The following is a 22,494-nucleotide window of genomic DNA, read 5'->3' on the forward strand; positions in this document are numbered from 1 at the left end:
TTTTATTGCATTAAACAAAGATGACTGGTGATGCCACAGACTAGTAATTTACTAATTATCACTCTTTCTTCCATGTGTTTTTATGCACTGGATGCCCTCTCTGAACTAGTCTGTACCCCCGCCACCTTCAAATTCCTCCTCAAGACCCCGATGCCTATCAAAACCTGACAGCTATTAATGGGTGCACAGAGAGCCAGTCTGAGATAGTTATTTTGAAAATGGTTTATCATGCTTCCATATCTTTGATTTGCTGCTGAGCTCCTTAGATTTCTGAACTCTTTGGGTCATGACTGTTGGGAGGTGCCTAGTGTATTGTGGCGACACTTGTAATACAGATAATAGACAACAAGAATGCTGCATAATGCAGCTTGGCCTATGCTTTGCTTTTACTTAGCTCTTTAATAAGTACCATTTTGTTTTGTTTTCCAGTCCCTCAGGTTCACGCCCTCCCACTCCTAAGAGCGATTCAGAATTAGTCAGTAAATCTTTGGACAGGGGGATGCAGAAGAATAACCCACAAATGCACTGGGCCTGGGGAGAACTACCTCAAGCTGCAAAGGTATCAAACATCACTCCTGTTTCATTCCTTCCAGTATGTACTGTGTATTGTTAACAGGGCATGTGTACATGTGGGTGCAATATTTCACATAGCTGATATACGTGTTTGATTTTAGGCTTTTACTTCATACAGGCAAATCGAAGTCAGGATTAAGAACTGAATTATGTGGAGAATTGAAAGATGAGGACAAGAAATTAATAGCTAATGAGATAGAGAAGGGGAAGCCAATGAAGGAATTCGCAGGGGGATGGTGATGTGGTTTGATGGATGGGCTAGGAAGATTGCTTTAGAGGCTGCAGTTGGGATGGGCTGGAAAGGGCATTGTGGATTTTTGGAATGACTGTCCAAGAGGCTGAGGTTCACTGATTGACATGGGAGATGGTGAAGACTTGGATAAGAGTTTAGCTGTTGGGACAGAGTAGAAGGGTTGGCTCTTTAAAGTATTGCAGGGGAAGAAATGGCAAGTTAGGGACTTGGCCTAGATAGGAAATATTGATGTAGGCAAACATTTCTGCTAAACGAGGAAGGCTTTGCATGTAAACACTTTGCCTACAGAATTAAAGGTACTTAGTGTTGTTCATATTTGTTACTGACTGAAATAGAGAACATTCCTGGCCAAGATTTCATGAAGTGACTAGTTATTTTGGGTTCCCATCTTAAAGTATGCTAAAGGGAGCTGATTTTCAGAAAGTTCTGGGCACCCACTTCTGATAGTCAGGCCCTTTCAAGGTGTCTGCAGATGGGCACCCAAAGTCCCCAGTTGATTTTTAAATTCTTAGCCCCACCTGTAACTTTGGTTATATAGCGAGAGACATCAGTGACTGAAACAACCAGGTACAAAAATACTGTGTCCCACTGCCCTATGGACAGATAATGCAGAGTTAAATTTTCAGAAGTGCCTAAGTGACTTAGGAGTCTATGTCCCATTGAAAGTCAATGAGACTTAGGTTCCAAAGTCACTTAAGGGTTTTTTGAAAATTTTACCCATATATCCAAATAAGAAGCACCTTTACTATGGCTTTGTAAGCACATGGATCACAACTATTCATTTTATGTCAAGTATTAGAGCTGCATAACAGTGAGTGAGTGCTGAAGTAAATGTAACATTTTGCACTCGGGGTATGGCAGTGTATGGTGCATGTCTAGCTGCTGCATAGCCTAACCAATAGGCCGACTCTATGACATGACAGCTTTGCGGTGTGTATGCCTTGAACGTTATCATAATCGAGACTCAAACTAAGATCCTGGTGGTCTGTTGGCAGCTGCTCTACTAAGGAGCAGCACTACAGGGGGGCTTAGCGCCTGGGCAGGCTAATAGGAGTTGTTCTTAGCATGGCTTCTCACTCTTTGAATACCTTTCACTAGGAGCCACCCCTTTTATTAGAAGTGTTTGTTCACTGAAGTCCCAGTGTTGTAGCCATTCACAGTGCAGCTCCCCTTTTGAAATCAACAAGAGTTCTGCAGACAGAGCAGCTATTGAATTGGGCTGTTAAGAACCAGTGATTCAGCTAACTGAGGTTTCCAGCGGTAGCTGGTTTTCTTGAGAATCAGCTTTCAGTGAGCATGGCAACGGTAAGTGTTACGGGCCCTATTCTGCTTCCTAGGAGATGCGCAGTGCCCTTACCTCCCATTGAAATCCAAACCAAACAGGACAGTGCAAAGTAGAGCTTTGTGTGAATAGACCAGGCTAACCTATGACTATTTTGTGTCTCTCTTTTTCTCAGGGGCTTTCATTATCCTGATCTGTTTATTTTTTCTCCTAGTCCACTTCTCTACTCAAGGCAAAGGAATCCAGCATGGTGAATGTAAACCCTTCAGAAAGCACTCATTTTCGGGTCATTCAGAGTGAGTCTGCGGAGGAGATAAGCAGCTTGACTGTTTTACCTGCCATTGGGCAGGCAGCTGTTGCGGTTTCTGATGTAAATGACCCCCAGCCAGCGGCAGCTGAGATAAATGAACCAGAGATAGAGGCTCTAGGAGCAGCTGCACCATCACTGCCTGCAAATGAAGAAATCAAACAAGCTGCAGCTTGCTTAGTCCAGCAAGCAAGCAAAACAGATTCCCCTTCTAGAAAGAAAGGTAAAGCAGTTTCTCCTGCAATTCTACGCACGTGATTTTGCACCTAGATGCCACAGTGATTAGGCTTTTTGTAGCCAGATGAACTAATCTATAACTCCAGAGCATTTCTGGAGAGACTGAAAGGAGAGCAATATGCCTTTTAACATAAACAACAGCTGAGCATGTGCGTGTGGAGTGGGTTTTTTAAGAGAGCTGTAATGACAGGGAGAGAAATAATTTTCTCCCTTGGTTACTGTATTTAGCAGATCTGTGCAGATAAGCAGGGTTGCAAAACTTGTACTAAATTCTTCCCTGTTTCACAAACCCAGGGGTTGCAGAATTTTGTAAACCGAGCATGCTACTGAGTTCCCTTTCAGCTGTACCAATAGTCTGCTCTACAGCTGTGCCACGCCATTGCTAGCTTGTGGAATGCCTCAGCCTCAAAGCAAAGTTGCAACATGTTCTTTGCGTAAACATCATGCATGCCACAAAGCAGAATGGTCTAATCACACACAAGCAATTTCTGTTGTGTTCAGCATACACATAATCTTCAATTGGAATATAACTGTGCCCATTTTATTCCTCTCTAATTTCTCAAGATGATGCTAGATTGTTTTCTGATAAGGGATATAATCTCCACATGAAGTTTGTGCATTCACAATATGTATTTTGGTAGACCCCAAATTCTCCAGGGTGCTGGAGTCTTTACCCGAGCAGACATCATTACAGACACATTTCTCAGCCAGTTCCCTAGTGGTTCCACGTCTGTGAAGGTAGGAGTGTTTGAGGTGTTCCATCTAGTATGCAATCATTTGTGCGCCTTCACTTGCCTTCCTTTGATTACTTGTCAGAAATTCAGGAGTGAGTTGTGTGTTTTGAGTAAAGGATGCAAACTGGAGGTCACAGCTCTGGGTAGGACTCTCAGGATTTCACCCTCCATGCAGTCACTCTTCTAGAAGTGGCTACAAGAGAGCAAAGATGGTCCAGTGGTCATGGCACTGAGCTAGGACTTGGGAGACCCATGTTCAAGTCCCTATCCTTTGTCACCAGGGGCAAGTTACTTAGCATCTCTGTGCCTCAGTTTCCCATCTGAAAAATGGGGACAATAGCACTTCTAAATGGACAGGGATGTTGTGAGGATAAATATATTAGAGAGTGTGAAGTGCTCAGATAACATGGTGATGGCGGACATAAAAGTACCTAAGATAGGCTGATAGAATTTAAGGCCAGAAGGGACCATCATGATCATCTAGTCTGGCCTCCTGCACATTGCAGACCACAGAACCCAACCCACTCCTGTAATAGACTCATAACCTCTGGCTGAGTTACTGAAGTCCTCAAATCATGATTTAAAGACTTCAAATTATAGAGAATCCATCATTTACACTAATTTAAACCAGCAAGTGACCTGTGTCCCATGCTGCAGAGGAAGGTACAAGGAGTCCTTTAGAGTCTCTGCCAATCTGACCTGGGGGAAAATTCCTTCCCTCCCCAAATATGGCGATCAGTTAGACCCTGAGCATGTCAGTTAAACCCACCATCCAGAAACCTGGGAAAAAATTCTCTGTAGTAACTCAGAACCCTCCTTATCTAGTGTCCCATCTCCAGCCATTGGTGATATTTGCTACTAGCAATCGCAGATGAGACACAGGCCATTGTAGGAAACCTCATCATTCCATCTCCTCCATAAACTTATTAAGCTCAGTCTTGAAGCCAGTTAGATTTTTTTTTTTTTTACTCCCACTTCCCCCCTTGGAAGTTGCTCCAGAACTTCACTCCTCTGATGGTTAGAAACCGTCATCTAATTTCAAGCCTAAACTTGTTGCTGTCCAGTTTTTATCCATTTGTCCTTGTGTCAACATTGGCCTTAACTTAAATAACTCCTCTCCCAGAAAAACCAAACCATTGTAAAGTTTTTTTTTGGTCCCTCACTTGTTAGGTATCCAGATGAGACATCATGCGTAGCCGGCATTGACATCAGTTGGAATTGTGGGTGCTCAGCACCTCTGAAAATTAGCCTTTTGGTGTTTCACCAGGGCATCGAAAATCAGTGGCCAGTTGTGAAACTTTTGGCCATCCAGTTTTGTGTCATTGTAGATAATTGTTTTTTCTTTTAACTATGAATTGTGTGCACGTGTTTATAGCTCCTTAAAATATAAGTTTTTTTTTTAAATTCTTGTGTATTTGGAAGACACCAATTCATTATTTATTTACTCTGTGTTTGACAGATAAACGAAGCCGGCATCTTGGTGCTGATGGTGTCTATTTAGATGACCTCACTGACATGGATCCAGAAGTTGCTGCTCTTTATTTCCCCAAAAAGTATAACTATTTATTTAGATTAGACTATATTAGTTAAATCTCTGTCTTCTCCTGTCAGATTCTTAGCAGGTCGCATTGTGCCAAGATTATAGGAATACTGGCTGTAAGTAACATTCAGCTAAATGAGAGTCTAGGTCAAAAAAGGATGTTGGGAAGGATGCCTAAAATTATGCAGAGAAAAGATGGGATTCTTGAAACTTTGTAACAGATCTATACTTGTTCATAAGAAATGTGACAGAAAATGCTAAGCATTATATACTAGTCTGACTGCTGTGCAATTTCCGTTAACGTTATTGGGAGTTATACTCATGGATCAAGGGCAGTATATGGCTCTTAGCATAAAAGATACCCTAAGGGATTGATCTATCGATCTAAGATATATAGAGATATATGCACAATATGCTTTTCACCTTGTTTGTTACCTGAAATCACGTAAAGTTTAGTATTAATATTATTATTTTACTCTAACTGTACCATAGTGATTGACCGTCTAGAAATACAAATACAAATGATAGAACATTATTTTTGGATGACACTTATGATGCCTTTATTTATGAAAATGTGTTTTCTCCCCAAATATATCATTATCATTTTGGTTTAATTTCCATTAGAGTTTCTTTTAACATTTGTATGATCCTCTTCCCTGATCATACTATAGTGGTTTTGATGACAGAAATCCATTCAGCAACAACTAAAGTGAGAATAATTTGAATAGTATCTTTTTCAGCTTTCTTAAACATTGTCGTTAAGGATGGAATATTAACATTGAAACAAAATAGTGGTAGATTGGTAAAAGAGAGAGATTGTACTGCAAATTCTTCTCTCAAATTCCCTGTTATAACTCTGGAAGTCATTGTAACAGAGACAGAATTTTGTCCCTGTATATTCTAGTAGATAATGACCGATCTACGCACAGATTTTGATCCAATACAAGTATTTAAGGGTGATTATTTTTTACCAAAACAGTTATATCAGTACAGCCTGTAGTGTGAATGCAGTTATATAGATACGTTATACTGGAATAGCTTATTCCCTTTCCCATAGCTATGTTGGTAGAAGCAATATTATACCAGTGTAACTGTGTCCATGGTAGTGGGGGTTGCACCTCTCTATACTGGTGTGGTTAAAGCAATACAACTTTTGTGTATAGATGAGGCCTGAGAGAGGCCACTAATTTGAATTCCTTGCCATAGAGAATTGATTTCCTGTTATGCCAGAGAATCACACATTTTAATAAGCTGTTTGCCTTAGGGTGTGCTAGGGTGACCAGATAGCAAGTGTGAAAAATCAGGACGGAGGTTGGGGGTAATTGGCACCTATATAAGAAAAAGCCCCAAATATTAGGACTGTCCCTATAAAATCAGGACATCTGGTCACCCTAGTGTGTGCACAATGTGGGTTTGGGCTTGTGAAGGAAGAGAATTTGGGAATGATACAGATCAGAAAACAATGAGGACTGAAAGACTGTTTGTTTTTCCTCCCCTACAGCGGTGATAATATTGCACATGGAAAGAATGCAAATGAAAATGGGCCACGGTCAGCCAATCAGTCCCCTCACTCTGGTGGAAGTTCAGGTGTTGACAGTGGCGTTGAAGGTGTCTCGGATGGAATAAGAGACTTGCCTTCAATTGCCATTTCACTCTGTGGAGGTCTTAGTGACAACAAAGAAATAACAAAAGGTACAGAATAATCCTGTGCCTTATGATTACATGTCGTTAGTCAACTCTCAACTCCTGTTAAAGGGGAAACAGTGCCCTCTTGTGGCTAGAGGTAGGAATTTAAGGCTGAGGGAGTATGTAGCTCAGGGGTCGGCAACCTTTCAGAAGTGGTGTGCCGAGTCTTCATTTATTCACTCTAAGTTAAGGTTTCGCGTGCCAGTAATACATTTTAACGTTTTTAGAAGGTCTCTTTCTATAAGTCTATAATATATAACTAAACTATTGTTGTATGTAAAGTAAATAAGGTTTTTTAAATGTTTAAGAAGCTTCATTTAAAATTAAATTAAAATGCAGAGTCCCCCGGACCGGTGGCCAGGACCTGGGCAATGTGAGTGCCACTGAAAACCAGCTTGTGTGCCGCTTTTGGCACCCATGCCATAGGTTGCCTACCCCTGATGTAGCTATTCTCATTTGGATAAAAATGTCAGAAGTTCTAGGGTTATTAATACTATATTACTGATTTTAACTTACTGTAATATATTTTGGAAATTACTATGAGGTTCACCTCATGCAACAGTAGTAAAAGGGTGCATTTGCCATTTATTATGCCTTTTACTGCAGAGTATAATTGGTAAATTCACAGCTGCCACTACCATGGACAGGTAGGATGGTCCAATGGTTAGGGTGCAAGCCTGGGACTCAGAAGGTGTAGGTTCCATTTTCAGCTTCGGCACAGACTTCCTGTGTGATTTTGGACAAGTCATTAGTCTTTCTTTGGTTCCCTGTCTGTAAAATGGAGATAACAGCTCTTCCCTACCTCGCAGGAGTGTTGTGAGGATAAATACATCAAAGACCTTGACGTGCTCAGATATGAGTCATGGGAGCCATTGAAATATCTAAGACTGACTCTGCTCTGAGCACCGTTTGGAAACTAGAAGTTAAAATATTCCATACAGAGGGTAATTTACGATAAAGTAGTTCTATTTATTATTTTGTTAATAATCCAAATAATTGTGATTCTTGAAGGCGAGGGAGGGAAGGGGGTGTTTGTCCAGGAGGATGCATTTTCATTTTCCTCCAGGCCCTGCAAGTATTGATCAGGTTTCTGGCTGGGGCTGTAGCTCTTCATCGAGTCCATCAACACCTGTTCCCTAATTAGCCAGAGAAGGTCACTGAAGCGGCACATCCTTACCCAGGAGTGAAAGGCCTGATCCTGCAATGTGCTGATCACTGTAGCTTTCATTGAGCACCTCCTGTGAGGAGTTCAGGGCAGTCAGCAGCTCAGAGAAAATACCCAGCACCTTGCAAGATTGGGGCGCTAAGCCCTGTCTCCATAGTACTGCTGGTCTCTGCTACCCCTGTCATGAAGGACTGATCCTGAGCCTGAAACTTAACTCTTCAGAATGTTTTAATGCTAGTTATGGGGATAGGGGGGTAGGTTGTCCCATTGCCAGTACTGTACTTATGTGAGTATGTTTTAAATATTTCCAACAGATCAGTTCTTAGAACAAGCAGTAACGTATCAGCAGTTTGTGGACAATCCTGCTATCATTGACGACCCCAACCTTGTGGTTAAGATTGGAAATAAGTAAGTACATTTCAGCAGGCAAAAGTCTGGACAATGTGGGAAAAGCACTTGTGTGTTTTTAGTGCTACCCTAGGGCTTACACCAGCTGCACCTTTGCTGAACAAACGGGTACTCATTTTTCTACAGTAGATTTACCCTGAGAGATTCAAAGCCAGTTACCGCTAATTAAGTAATTAATTTGGATTTCAAAGAGCTAGTATTGAATGCAGACAGTGTTCACACTCAATACCTAGAGTAAAAATAAAATAGACTATAAACCTTGCTACGACATTCATTCAGTACAATTGAATGATGAATACTTATGGGGAAATCATGATCGGCCTGTGGCCATTCTATATGCAAAGAAAGAACCTACATCCACTGAATATATTATTACCTTGCCTCTCTGCTGACTCATTGTGTGATTTTGGACAAGTTGCTTAATTTCTTGCCCTGCTTTCCTGATCTGTAAAATGGGGATAATACCACTTACCTACCTCACAAGGGTGTAGTGAGGAGAGGACTAATTCGGGAAGGTCTGATTAGGTAAGGTGCTGGAGACCTCGAGTGTGGTCCTGTACGGACCTCACTCTCATGGGAAGTTGGGTGGCATCACTAAGGATTTAGCTTCCTAACTGCCATGGGAGTTGCAGGCCCTCAGCACACCATAGAAGAAAGTCAGCACCACACAGAACCCAAACCTGAATATTTATACAGCGCCTTGAAGGGGCAAAGAGCAATATAGGTGGCTCGTAGAAAATGTAGGTCCCTGAGCTATGGTACAGATATGAGGAATGGATGAGAAATACAATTTCTGTTTGGGGCTTAGCTTTTCTTTCATGATCTCCTATGTGACTTCTCCTCCTGTGGAATTGTGGTATAGTAAATATGGACTGTCCTTGTACTGGAAAAGCTTTTACACCAGATACCTACACAAGGGAAGTGCCAAGACGAGGATAGGTATTTGGGAATTTGGTCACCCTTTATAGCAATTCAGAGGAGGAGGGTTCCCCAGCTAGCAAGCCAGAGTCTTTAACCAGGTTCTTTGAATATTAACCTCATCCTGAATAAGTAAAGTGTCTGTTAACGTTTTGCTGGAACTTTGCATTAATAAATAGACACAACCAAAGTAGTCTAAGTAGGACATGGATTTGCAGATCCAAATCTGAACTTCATGGCTTTATTCTTTAGTTTAAATAAACTCCACTGCTTTAACTGACAGTGCAGTTACTGTTAGGCTGTGAATTGGGATTGATGGTATTACAAAATGTAACAACACAAAACTATTTTGATTTCTCAGGTACTACAACTGGACAACAGCTGCTCCACTTCTACTGGCAATGCAAGCATTCCAGAAACCTTTGCCAAAGGTGAGACTGAACATGAAAGTCAGTTGGGAAAGCATGACCTGTGGCATTTTTCATTTCATGAACTGAAATTCAGGAAGGCAGAGAAAGTGACTGTATTTTACAGAGAGTCTGCACATCAGTAGGAATCATTCACACAAAACCAGTCACATAGCTTGTGCTGACAACATAGGGCCAAATTCAACCCAAAATTAAGCGGGACTAAGGGCTTATCTACATGGGAAGTTAGTGCGCAGCAAACTAGGCTGTGAATGTACAGCACCCTAGCTACTTTGCACTAAGTCCCACGGGGAATTAGTGTATTAAGCTAAAGTGTACAAAGGCACTTCTAATGTGCAGTAAGAGTGTCCACACAGGGAGTTAGTGCGGACTGGCTAGTGAGCTATAAATTCATACTCTGCCTTGCTACACTCTAACTTCCCTGTGTAGATAAGCCCTACATTTGGTCTACACTGAATTTATTTGCTAGTTTATAAAAATTCAGAAAATATCTAGAGGATTATCAAGTCCAAAAGAGGATGACCCTTCTTGATGATTTATCCTCCCCTTTCTCCTTTGATTAATATTCACTGGCTTGTAACCATAGGTTATATTTACAGATAACAGTGTGCTGTAATTGAATATTTGGTGTCTGTACCTTCTTTTATGTCTTCAGAGAGTATACAGTTTCAGTAGAAATAGTGACTAGAGGTTTGCGGTTAATGGACAACTATTGCGGAAGTAGTAGCCCTTGCTTTAAAGTGTCAGAAAAGTAGCATGCATTCAAGCAGGGAGATTTGTAACTTTTAAAAGTGCTTGCCACAGTTTAGGGTTCATTGAGAGGACACTGTTGGGGAAAAAGATCTATACTTAGATTTGAAATTTTGCTTTGCACACAAATGATGTCTTTGGTTTTGACCCATGTGAGTTCAAATCCCCTTAATGTCACTTTGAGTTTGGAATATAAACTCATGCAGAGCCTCAAACAGACACTTACTGGGTACTGCTACGTTACTCTCGCCTTTCTGTGAGAATCACCTGAATCTGCAAATATGCCTGGTTCTAACGTAACACCATACATCTGCCCACACTCCATGTAAACTGTATGAGTTTGTAATGAAACACAAAACCAGAAGTATGTTTTTTCACTGAAAACGTTTTGCTAAGATCTATGTCTTTAGAGATACATTAGAAGATTCAGGATGAAATGCTGACCCCACTGAAGTTAATTTCACCCTTATTCTCCTGGGTTATCAATAAAATTATAATTCATGAGCACTAAATTCACTATGTTTGTTTTTTTAAAACCAATATTTACATTCCAAATGTTGGAAACTTTCTAGAATGAACCAGGCTAATCAAATGAGGCAACAGGTACTGAGCAATACATTAGGTTGGAAAGATTTACTTGGGTGAACAATAAGTCTGAAAATATTACCATCCTGCTTTCTATTCCTGATCTTCCAACTGATCTTACTTATTTTCATACATATTGATAGAGCTTTGACTTGTTCCAACAACAGAACAAAGTCATTGAGATGTTAAAGGATTTTATATTTTGTCAGAAGAGATTGTATGAAGTGAATGTGAACTTGGAGCTTTTGCAAAGGAATAGTTGATATTGGCCCCCATTCAGCAAGGTACTTAAGCACATGCTTAACTTTAAGCTTCTGAGTAGTGCTGTTGAAGTCAATGGAACCAGACACGTGCTCCAAGTTAGGTGCGCGTATAAGTATCTTGCTGAATTGGAGCCATTACTCTCAACAATTCAGATTTTGATTCAAGCTGTTCCTCTGGTTTTTTGCATTTCTTTAAAAGAAGCCCCAAAACTTATTTGCTCAGTTTTACTTTTCTGCCATTTATCTCACTATCTTTCTCTGGGTGACCACATCTTGAATGCTGCATGTAGATGTGGTCGCCCTATCTCAAAAAAGATGTATTAGAATTGGAAAAGGTTCAGAAAAGGGCAACAAAATTATTAGGGATATGGAATGGCTTCCATATGAGGAGTGATTAAGAAGACTGGGACATTTCAGTTTGGAAAAGAGACAACTAAGGGGGATATGATTGAGGTCTATAAAATCATGACTGGTATGGAGAAAATAAATAAGGAAGTGTTATTTACTTCTCATAACACAAGAACTAGGGGTCATCAAATGAAATTAATAGGCAGTAGGTTTAAAACAAACAAAAGGAAGTATTTTTTTTCATATAATACACAGTCAATCTGTGGAACTCCTTGCCAGAGGATGTTGTGAAGGCCAAGACTATAACAGGGTTCAAAAAAGAACTAGATAAATTCATGGAGGATAGGTCCATCAATTGCTATTAGCCAGGATGGGCAGGAATGGTGTCCCTACCCTCTGTTTGCCAGAAGCTGGGAATGAGCAACAGGGGGATGAATCACTTGATGATTACCTATTCTGTTCATTCCCTTTGGGGCACCTGGCATTGGCCACTGTCGGAAGACAGGATGCTGAGCTAGATGGAACTTTGGTCTGACCCAATATGGCCATTCTTATGTTTTTATGCATTTTAGATGCGACAGTAAAGGGGAGCCTTTGAAAAACCTAATATAGTTAGAGAGAGAGATGGACACTGTAGCTGAACTCCACTTCTCATCTTTCTAACAACTATAGAACTTAGATTTGATTGTGGTTTGTCTTACAAGATCCCTTATCAGCTACACAATTTTACACCGATCTTTGGAGAGGAGAGGCAAAATCAGGCTTACAGTGGAAAACTGGTTGCAATCTTACATGAGGAGAGGCCATCATATATTTCCATTAAAATGTCCTTCTCCCTGACTAGTCCTATAAGCAGGTTGCAAAACACCGCTAACACCCTTGTAGTTTTAGTTGAGAGGCCAAGGGCTCATCGGTGTGAAAACTAAATCCTTTCACCCTTGGAAATGATCACTCCATGTCATGGATCAGACACGTTGGGTGTTGAGTGATTGAAAGGAAGTATGCGCTGTTGCCCTCCACCCTGTATCTCTGGATAAAGAACTTCAGGGTCTAGTCCCTGTCAATCCAGCACATGTCATCACTAAATTCATATAAAAAATAGTAACACCACTTCTCCCCACAAATTAATGATCAGTGCAAATGTTAGTTTTCTTTTAGAGAGCGTAACCCACCATCTTGCCCTTTAGTTTGTAGCCTTTGTACCTGAGACCTCTTCCAAAAAGCTGGTCACCTGTTTTTTGTAACTTACAATTTTCACTAAACAACCTCAAACCAGACTATTATTTACCCATTCTAGACATTATACTAATGCCATTTTATGCTTTCTTTTCCTTTTTTGGTTTGATCTCCTTTTCTTTTTCCTTTAAAAATTCCTCAAGTATTCATGCTTCAGTTACTTCCGTGCAGTTCTGGATGCCATTAGGTTTTGCTTTTATAAAACTTATGGCCCACAAACAGTATGTTTCCTTTTCTTCTGTTTATCCTTGGTTGAAGTTGTGTTCGTCATTTTCCTTTGTTTGCATGTGTCAGGTTGTCCCTTTCTTTTGTTCCATTATTTATGTTACCATCCATTTATCACAGGCCACTGTGGAATCTATTATGAGGGATAAGATGCCCAAGAAAGGCGGAAGATGGTGGTTTTCATGGCGAGGGAGGAATAGCACTATCAAAGAGGTAAGTTTAAAAAGCAGATGGAGTTAGTTTTTGGCTGAGGTTTGAATTTCATGTATCTTCCATATGCATCCGCCAGAGGTTGTGCTTCTACAGACAGTACAATACCCAGTTTGATTTAGGACACACACAAGGAAGGCATTTAGGGCCTGATCCAAAGCCCATAAGTCAATGGAAAGACTCCTGTTCACTTCAGTGGATAAGGCCCTTAGCTAAACATTTATTTATTTCACTTCCACATTTGTATTCACTACATCTACCTTTGGCAGCATAATCTAATAGATTAGTCAGGGACATGGGAACCAAGAACTGCTGAGTTCTTATCCTGGCTGTGTGACTAACTTAATATATGTCATTGGGCAAGTTGCTCACCCTTTCTACAGTTCTGCTTCCACATTTGAAGGATAATGATATTTATTACTAGAGCTGGTTGGAAAATTATAACAAATACTAAATTTAGATGAAGAAAATGAAGGAAATGTGGTTCTTCACTTTTTGTTAACCTTCCTGCCAGCCCATTTTCCAAAAATCTCTGGATTGGGTGCTTTAATTACATCTTCAGAGCTGTTTATGAATATCGAAGCTCTGTGTACGTGCTATAATAACCACTGTTTTCTTGCCCGTTAGATTTTTATTAGCAGTTTTAGACATTAAATAGGTCTATCTTCATTCAATTTTTAAAAAGTTGAAATATCTGATACTTGAGTTTTCTAAGTTTACATAAAATAGTCATTCTTGTAAACGTTAGTTATGGGTTTCGTATGATTCACTTTTCTTGCCATATTTTTCCGCAACTTATTGAATTCTAAGAATGACTGTCTTCTTGGAGGTGTTCCCTTGTAAAGTGAGCGGTGACAGCTACAATTAGGTAGAAGGACAGCATTAACTAAAGCTTCATTTGTTTCATAATAGCCTCGTGTAACTTTCATTATTTGAGATAAAATTGTCAGAGCTAAGTCTGCCCAAAGTAGGTTTGGTTAGTAGGTTTTATTAATGGTTAATGGAGTTTCTGTGCAGTGAGTGTCTACAAGATTGGTCCCACAATTCCCACCAATTCTTGTCATTTGAAATCAGCTCTCTCTCTGTATCTGCCAAAGAAAAACAAATGTCAGTTTCTACTGTTTCTACAGTTTATACTTGAGAGTATTCTCGTGTTCTGTGCAAAAATTTTCCTACAGTAAACCCTTGATTTTTTTTTATCATATACATGCACAGAACAAAGTCCTGCTTGCCTTCCTCACATTTATAGTCTTGGTGAAAGCAATAGGAATACCTGCTTGAGTGAAGCAAGCAGGATTGGGCCAACAAGATTATTTCCTTTAAATATTTCCTCTCTCTGTCTACTATGGAATTCACAGCTTCTCATATCTGTGTTTTAGGAAACCAAGCCAACGCAAGATTTGAGTGGGAATGTGCTTACTACAGAAGAGGAGTCATCACAAATGAGCATTGCAGACAGGTGCGCAAAAAGAGGGCTGTAGCCAATGTAACTGGACCATTTAAAAATGAAAGCAGGATACTTCAAGACTTTGAATGGCAGAACAGGGAAAGTAATGAAATCTGGTTGAGATTTGTAATCTGTTATGCTATCCTATCTTTATATTTGATCCCTTAATATTGGTGAAATTCACCCATGGTAAAATCCACTTCACCTCCATAAAGCCTAAGGAGATGAAGTGTGGGAGGATTCTATCCAGGGCAAGGTTGTGGTGCTGCAGTACTTTAATGAGCCTTTTCCAAACTTACTAAATCTGTAGAACTGGACTTTCTTGTTCTGGCATCTCCATGCCTTCTCTCTCTCTCTCTCTCTCTCTCTCTCTCTCTCTCTGCTTATATGTTAGCCCTTCTGTTTTCGATCCTAGCCAGATGCAGGAAGTTTAGAAGCACCTACAAATAAGTAATAATCGGGTGGATGATCTTTCAAAGCTTTTTGCACCTCACTGAAGTCAAAATGTCCCAGATCCTTGTAATATCCTCTGATTTATGAAAACTTGCACAGTCTGACATCTCCCTGTTTGCTTCTATATACCTGAGGAGGCTCAAAAACATAAGATGTTCCTTTCAGGGGGATTCTTATACCATCTCTCCCATGAAGGGGACAGGAGACTCCACAGCTTTCTATTACTTCTTCCAGGGAGAAGCGGAAGAAGGGGTTTCAAAGTCAGCAGATCCTCCTAATTTAGGCAGCTCTTGTAGTATCCTTTGGTGGCCCCAGAATCTCCACTTAGGGAGGATTCTGCAGGGCCAGCATTAAGTTACCTGCTAAAGTCCCATGGCGATGAAGTAGCAGAGAGTAGCGGTCTCCTGCCTGGTCTCCTTTTTGAACAGCCCAAATCCCATGGAGATGCAACCGAGTGGCTTACTGTGAACACAGCAGTGCCTACTTCTGTGCTGTTCTCACTCAGATCTGCCAGAACTGGAGAGAGAGTAGTAAGACCCGGATTCAGTCATAGCTTGCACATGCTAAATTAACTTGAGGCTTTTTGGAGGCTGACATTGCAATCCGGGAGAACTAGCTGGAATGAGGAGCCACCAGTGCTTAATTTGTGCCAGGGCTTGTCAGGGCAGAGCCCCAGCACCTCTCTGATTCTAGGCTTGGCAGTTCACAGCTCCGGCACCTTTCCTGCATCAAATATGAATGCAAAAAAAATTGCTTGAGCCCCAGCACCTCTTTCATTACAAATTAATCACTGGGAGACACCTTTTGTTTTGGAGACCAGATACTGGCAAGTTAAATATGTGGCACATAAACTGCTGCCTCAATAACATACATTATCTCAAATCTGCAAGATCCACGAGTGGATCTGAGAGGACACATTCCTCATCAGTGATATTTGGTTCTGTTGTCCCTTATATGTTTGTTTAAAGACCCAGCCTTAAAACAGTATTGGAATTTCAATCAGACTTCACTCCTTAATTACTGTTTCGTGTTTGAGTTTTAACTGACTTCAGAAACCGATCAGGAAGGATTTGTTGCTGAAAACCATTCTGTGGTCAATAGAATATTGAGTAGCAAGCAGTTTTTAGGCCAGATATAGCAACCACAGAGTCAGGCGGGCTACAGCTTTAAATGCTGCGAATCACAACGTGCAGTATTTATGACACCAGGGTCAGGACTTCCCAACAACTTGCAGAACCCAGCTGTGATGGAAAAGAATGTTAACAGTGATATATTAAAGATCACATTGGCAGTATGTTAAGAATATTTGAAGTTGCCACCTAATATGATAAGAATTTTAATGGTAAACAGAACTATCTTCTGTGAAAAATTTTCCTTGACAGGTTTTTAAAAACAATTGTGGTAGGAAAAATAGTTGTATAATGATGTATACTTAAACTAATATCCTGCACAGGAACAAAAAGTTGGTGGCATTTCATTTTAACATTTTGAGTATGGCAATCCTGCCAAAGTTGTCAGTAAAAATATAATTCCATTGACAAAAATTGCTGCTTTCACAAAGAATGTGTGGTGCAGGTTATTTTCCATTAGAAATTTGCATTAGTCATGCTCTGGGTTTATTCTCTAATTGCTGAACTCTTCATAGATTAAATAAATTATTTTCTTTCTTCTTTTATTTCCTTAGAATGAAACTCCTTTGTAGTTGCTCACATTAGCTACCAGATTTTATACATTGTTTGAGTTTTTAATGTGTCAACATGGACTGTAATTTAAGTCTGTTAACTTAAAGTGACAACACTAGCATATAGACAAGTGAATGACTTGAAGAACCCAAATATGAATAATGGAAGACATGCGTGAATGAGAATTCAGCACTTCATTGATATATTTCTAAAGTCATGTTGTAAATAACCTCCCAAGAGACAGTACTTAGAAGCAGAGAATCAGTTGACTTATTCAGTGAGTCAGTGCTAATGTATTTTTAATGGATGCCCAAATGCATTTACTGAGAGATGATAGCATCATTTTCTGTGTGTGTGATTTTCCAGACTAAAGGATGAATCTTCTTCAAGTGATGAAGACCCGAGAGCTGCAAAACCAAACATTGGGTCATTACAAACAAACTCAAGTCATCTCTCATTATTGTCAGGAATCAGTTACAAAAAGACCCTTCGACTCACTTCTGACCAGCTTGTGAGTTATTTTTACATACTCCTTCTGAAATGTCATTTCTAGCACAATGCAGTTATTCAGGCTAGCACAGGGTTAATGAACTCTTAGTATTTGTGCTGACTACTAGGCCTTATGAAATTAAAAAATGTTTGAAGTAAATCTCATGCTTAATGGAAAAGGTGTTGTATTGACAAATCAGGTGACTGAGGTCTTCCAAAATGGCAGCCTACAGTTAAACTCTGAAGTCTGAATTAAGACACCTGAATAAGGGACTTGGTTTTCAAAAGTGCTTAGCACCCAACAGTTCCCATTGCACCTGTCAGGAGTCTGTGTATGTTATGTGTCATGGATGAAATTATGTATTGTGCCTCTAGGAGGCGTGGCACAGAACTGGCAGCCCAGGTGTGGATGTGAGTGGTTTTGAGGGACCTTTGTACCCTCCCTATCTGGGCTGCCTTTGGGGCTGGAGAGGCCCTGGGAATAATTTAGACAGTGCTGGGGTACTGTCTAAGTTAGGGCAGCCTCCCTGAACTGCTTCATGGCCTGCAGTGCTGCCAGGAATCACTACAGTGATGTGTGCTATGATCCTTTCCCTGATACGTCCATCTGACTCCACTCCTGTCCCCAGCATACCCCCTATGCCAAGTTTTTAAGGGAGTCCTCAGAGGACAGCCTTATGGCTGTTGTGCACAAGAAGAGTCCTCCACCAGCTGGAAAGGAGGTGTTTAAGGCTCCTTTATGCTGCTCCAGCTCTTTTACCTGGCTTAAAGGGGCTAGACGCTCTGTGTGTGTGTGTGCGCGCACATGCATACAGACGTGTGTGTGTATTTCTCTTCTCTCTCTCTCCCCCTCACACATGCGCGCGCACACACACAAGATAGCAGCTTCTAAAAGAGCTGTTTATGAAGTTAGTGTGACCAGGACCATATTAGTTTCAGTTCCTCTGCACAGAGGTGTTGTGACTACTGCTGATAAACAAAGCTGTTGCTGTTCAAGCCCAGGGCATTAATATTTGATTTGGAAAATTTGGCTATTTAGGAAAATGCATTTTCTCACATCCACACACAGCGCTAATTAATTTTCAGAAGTAAACACACTTGTTGAATACAATATTAGGCAGCTCACCACTCCTAGGTGGCTAAATGAGAGAATGTTCTCTGTAGTTGGCAAGAGGTCTAGAATTTGCCTTAAGAAACAGATATGGTTTATTGGTCGTATTGTGTAACAAATTGAGAGCAGGGGTATACAAAGCCAGCGGGACTTATTTTTCAGATGCAGTAGTTTTGCAGGGGCTTGAAGCCAAATCTGTTTTTGGCTGCCATGAACACTTCAGGCCATACCATGCCACTGATTGCAAAGCAGAACTCCTTATTGCTTTTAATTCAGCTTATGAATCAAGGGCACAGCATGGCCCTTGCAGCCAAACTCTGCTTCCATTATTCAGTAGATAGTCCCATGACAGGAAGGGGATTAACACGTGCCGAAAGCAATTATCCTCCCATTTGCATTTATACTGTTTTGCCCATTTCACCTGCACAGTTTAATCTTGCGTGTAATGTTTCACAGAAAAGTCTAAAGCTCAAGAATGGCCCTAATGATGTGATCTTTAGTGTTACGACACAATATCAAGGCACGTGCCGCTGTGAAGGCACCATCTACTTGTGGAATTGGGATGACAAGGTTATTATTTCTGACATCGATGGAACTATCACAAGGTAAGCTGACAAACGGGGCAAGATTTTACTTACCAGGTAATATCTCCAGGCTCAAAAAATCGTTATTGATGTAGGATTGGGGCAAGGGACCATCATGTTCAGACTTTGAATTTTCAAGTTTAACCTGCTTTTCCAATGAAGCAAAAAATGTAGGGGGCTGCTATTACACTGACTGAATTGTTAAAGGCTGGTATGTGCCATGCTGTAGATCTGTTTACTTACAGGCTCTCCTGTGGTGCTTATCTGTAGTATCTGTGCACCTTTAATGAATTCATTGTCCCATCTCCACCCACGCTGGAGTGATGTTCATTCTGGTTTTAGAGAGATGATACATTCCAGAGCTAATCCTGTGGGACAAGGCAGTGTGATTTAGTGGACAGGATACCAGAATAGGAGTCAGGGGATCTGGGGTCTATATCTGCCACTGAGCTGATTGGGTATTGACTATGCCACTTCACCACTTTGTGCCTCTGTTTGTTTCCCATCCCACCACCATGGTACATGCTGTCTTTTCTCTTTGGATTGTGGGCTTGTCAAGACAGGGACTGTCTGATTGTGGCTGTGAAATCCCTTTCACGGTGGAGCCCTCTGTCTTGGCTGGGGCCTCTGTATGCTACATAGCATAAACAGTGATACTAAATTAATTACACTTACAATGGGGAATGCCACTAGAACCAGTAAAGCTATTTCCCCCATTTTATAGATGGTGAACTTAGGCCCAAAGGCACAGATCCTCAAGGGAATGTAGGAGCCTAACTCCCAGTGAAATCAATGGGCGCTAGATGCCTTTGATGGTCTGGACCAGAGGGATTAAGTTATTAGCCAAGGTCACACAGAAGATCTGTGCCATAACTTGGACTAAACCCCTGCTCTCTTGAATCTCAGGCCAGTGCGTTAGCCAAAAGACTATCAGCCCACTCTGCTAGCCAAATGAATGCTTAGGAGGGCATGTATCAGTACCACCCTTTCCTTAAAAAAACATTTAAAATGGCTTCTGCCTCTTCTTTGGAAGTTATTTCTTGCAGTGCATTTGCTCTGTTTTTCCCTATCTTTATTCAGGTCGGATACTTTAGGCCATATTTTGCCCACTCTTGGCAAGGATTGGACGCACCAAGGGATTGCAAAGTTGTACCATAAAGTGAGCCAGTAAGTATTCAGCAAATCTCTTTGTGTTAATTTCTCTGAATTTAAATGCAAAACCAGATGCCTGTTCACAGCTCCAGGTGTCCTAGCAACTATTTACAAGAATGGTGAATATAAGAAATGGGTATATGACACTCACAACAGGAAATTGGACAGCATAAGTAGGATCAGGATAAATGGTGAAGGACCTTAACAGTGAGGACAAGAAGCTTGTGCTTGATGCAGTGATGAAGGGAGAACCTGTAGAGGGATGCAAAGAGCTGATGGGGGAGGGAATGTTGATGGCATCAGTGTCAGAGAGAAGATTATGGTAGTCAAAATGCAAGATAAGGGCCTTGACAAGAGCTTGGCAGCCTGCATAGACAAAAGGCTGGAGCTTTGAGATGTTCTCCTGTAAGAAGTGACAAGATTTAGACAGCCTGGAATTGTGCATCAAGGGAGAATCAAAGATGACACCAAGCCTTAGGGACTGAGAGGATAGTGGGCTTTGTCCATGGTGATGAAGAAAACAGGGAATGGGATAAGGACTTGGTGGGGAAAGATTAGGAATTCAGTTTTAGGAATGTCACATGGAGCTTAAATTTGTGCTGGACAGCAAGAAGGATGCTTTGATGTGGGATTGGATGGAAGGAGATATTTCATCATATACTAACATTCACACACATGTTGACTTAAACTTATTTTTTACAAAAATAAGGGTGACTTGATTGTTCCCCATTTACTACTGGTGGCATTTTTGTTATGTTCATTGCTATGTTTCTTCATTCTTCATTATTATTATATATATGTTCAGATTACCGTTAAATGTGTGAAGATCCTCAGATTCAAGGCACAATTGTCCATTTGATTGATTTGATTTGTTCCGTGGGCAGGGGTTGTGTTCAACTTTGTTACTTTTGTTTTCCATGGGTATTCTAAATTATGGATGATGTAATCTAAAATATGACAGAGACATTGGGCCTGACTCTTTCTTTAAATAGGTATAAATGACTATACAAGGTCACTTAGAGAGTGTGGGTGAGGCAATACCTTTCATTGGACAATCTTGGTGAGAGAGTTTTTGAGCCACACAGAGCAAGATCAATACAATCTGAAAGCTCACATGGCAAAAGGTGTTTTGTTCCGTGAATAAACTCTTACTTGTATTTGAAAATAATAGTTTTTGAAGAGATTTTTTTTTTATTTTAGAAATTAGCATTGTTAAGTCTACCACTGGAGGCAGCTATTAGAACTTTAATGGCCATAAATTTGGGTTTTCCTGTTAAATTACTAAATTAATTATAGAGCATCCAGATATCATAGACTGGCCCTATATAAATGTCTAAGGGTGAAATTTAATGCCCCTTACTCATATTTAATAGTACTTACTTTACTTCATGGACAGTCCTATTACTGGGCTTGTGGAGTAACGTGCTATTAAACCAGACTAAGAGTATCATAATCTGGTCCTACGATCACTAGAACCTGTTAAGATGATATCTGGAAAATAGTTGTCTGTGAATATCCTGTGACTTCTGATAAAACCTCTATTTCAGTACCAAGCCAGAAATTATCTCCTGTTAGGTCTTGAGCTCCAAACTTACACATGTTTGAAGAAGTTCAGGCATACAAAACCAACCCTTTGCTATCACAAAGCCCCACAGGTGCGTTACATTTAAAGTAAGGTTGATGCAACATTGTTGCTGGATGCATAATATCTCTTCTTAAGAGGACTCATTTCAATAAATGATGAGGGATATCATGCAAATACACACAGCCAGATTTTACATGGAGGCCATACAAATCTCTGATATAGATTCTCTTCTACTGGTATAAATCAGTGAATTCATTGGAGCTGTGCAAATTTTTGGTGTGTAGCTTCTAATGTTTTCACTCCTTAGTAATAATTTGTGAGTTCTTATGGGGTAAAGAGGTTAAAGATCTGAATTTCTAATAGTGATGGCTTATGTCCTAGGCAAATAAAATATCACGATTGTGAAAATGTTCACTTTATTATAAAAGTAATTTCTTCCTGGTTTGTTTGTTTGTGTAATAGAAACGGGTACAAATTTCTGTATTGCTCGGCACGTGCTATAGGAATGGCAGACATGACCAGAGGATATTTGCACTGGGTCAACGAACGAGGAACAGTGCTACCTCAAGGACCTGTGTTGTTAAGTCCAAGCAGCTTGTTCTCAGCCTTTCACAGGTATCGTTAGATAGTAGCTTGTACCCAATACAAAATTCACCTCTTATGTGACCACTTTAAATTATTCTCAGAGTTTCTAATAGGAGTTGGTGCAGCCTTTCACTGAAGACCAACCTCTAGTAGGTAACCAAAGTTTGCTAGTATCTTAGATGGTTACTTAAGACAGGTCTCATTTTACAGTGGTAGCCATTAAAAATTCAGCATTTGCTAGCAGATGCCACCTGTTCA

General features: G+C 40.5%; 1 protein-coding gene across 23 annotated transcripts in view; it reads left to right on the forward strand.

Moving 5' to 3' along the window:
• LPIN1 (lipin 1) overlaps nt 1–22,494 on the forward strand; it is a 114,226-nt gene that overhangs the window by 35,194 nt on the left and 56,538 nt on the right. For 22 of the 23 annotated variants that reach the window (XR_005596293.1, XM_039530730.1, XM_039530729.1 and 19 more), the window contains 12 exons: nt 430–559; nt 2,323–2,638; nt 4,846–4,939; nt 6,428–6,618; nt 8,092–8,185; nt 9,465–9,534; nt 13,059–13,151; nt 14,528–14,607; nt 17,097–17,241; nt 18,787–18,935; nt 19,995–20,081; nt 22,114–22,266. Coding sequence is in view for 22 of the 23 variants with exons in the window: in XM_039530730.1 (XP_039386664.1) it covers nt 430–559; nt 2,323–2,638; nt 4,846–4,939; nt 6,428–6,618; nt 8,092–8,185; nt 9,465–9,534; nt 13,059–13,151; nt 14,528–14,607; nt 17,097–17,241; nt 18,787–18,935; nt 19,995–20,081; nt 22,114–22,266 (1,602 nt within the window). In the remaining variant the exon portion in view is untranslated. Of the gene's footprint in view, nt 1–429; nt 560–2,322; nt 2,639–4,845; nt 4,940–6,427; nt 6,619–8,091; nt 8,186–9,464; nt 9,535–13,058; nt 13,152–14,527; nt 14,608–17,096; nt 17,242–18,786; nt 18,936–19,994; nt 20,082–21,613; nt 21,722–22,113; nt 22,267–22,494 lie in introns of those variants that run through there. The other variant, XM_039530749.1, reaches the window with a different exon arrangement.

Source organism: Mauremys reevesii, linkage group 3 (genome assembly GCF_016161935.1).
Source record: "Mauremys reevesii isolate NIE-2019 linkage group 3, ASM1616193v1, whole genome shotgun sequence".
NCBI lineage: Eukaryota > Metazoa > Chordata > Testudines > Geoemydidae > Mauremys > Mauremys reevesii.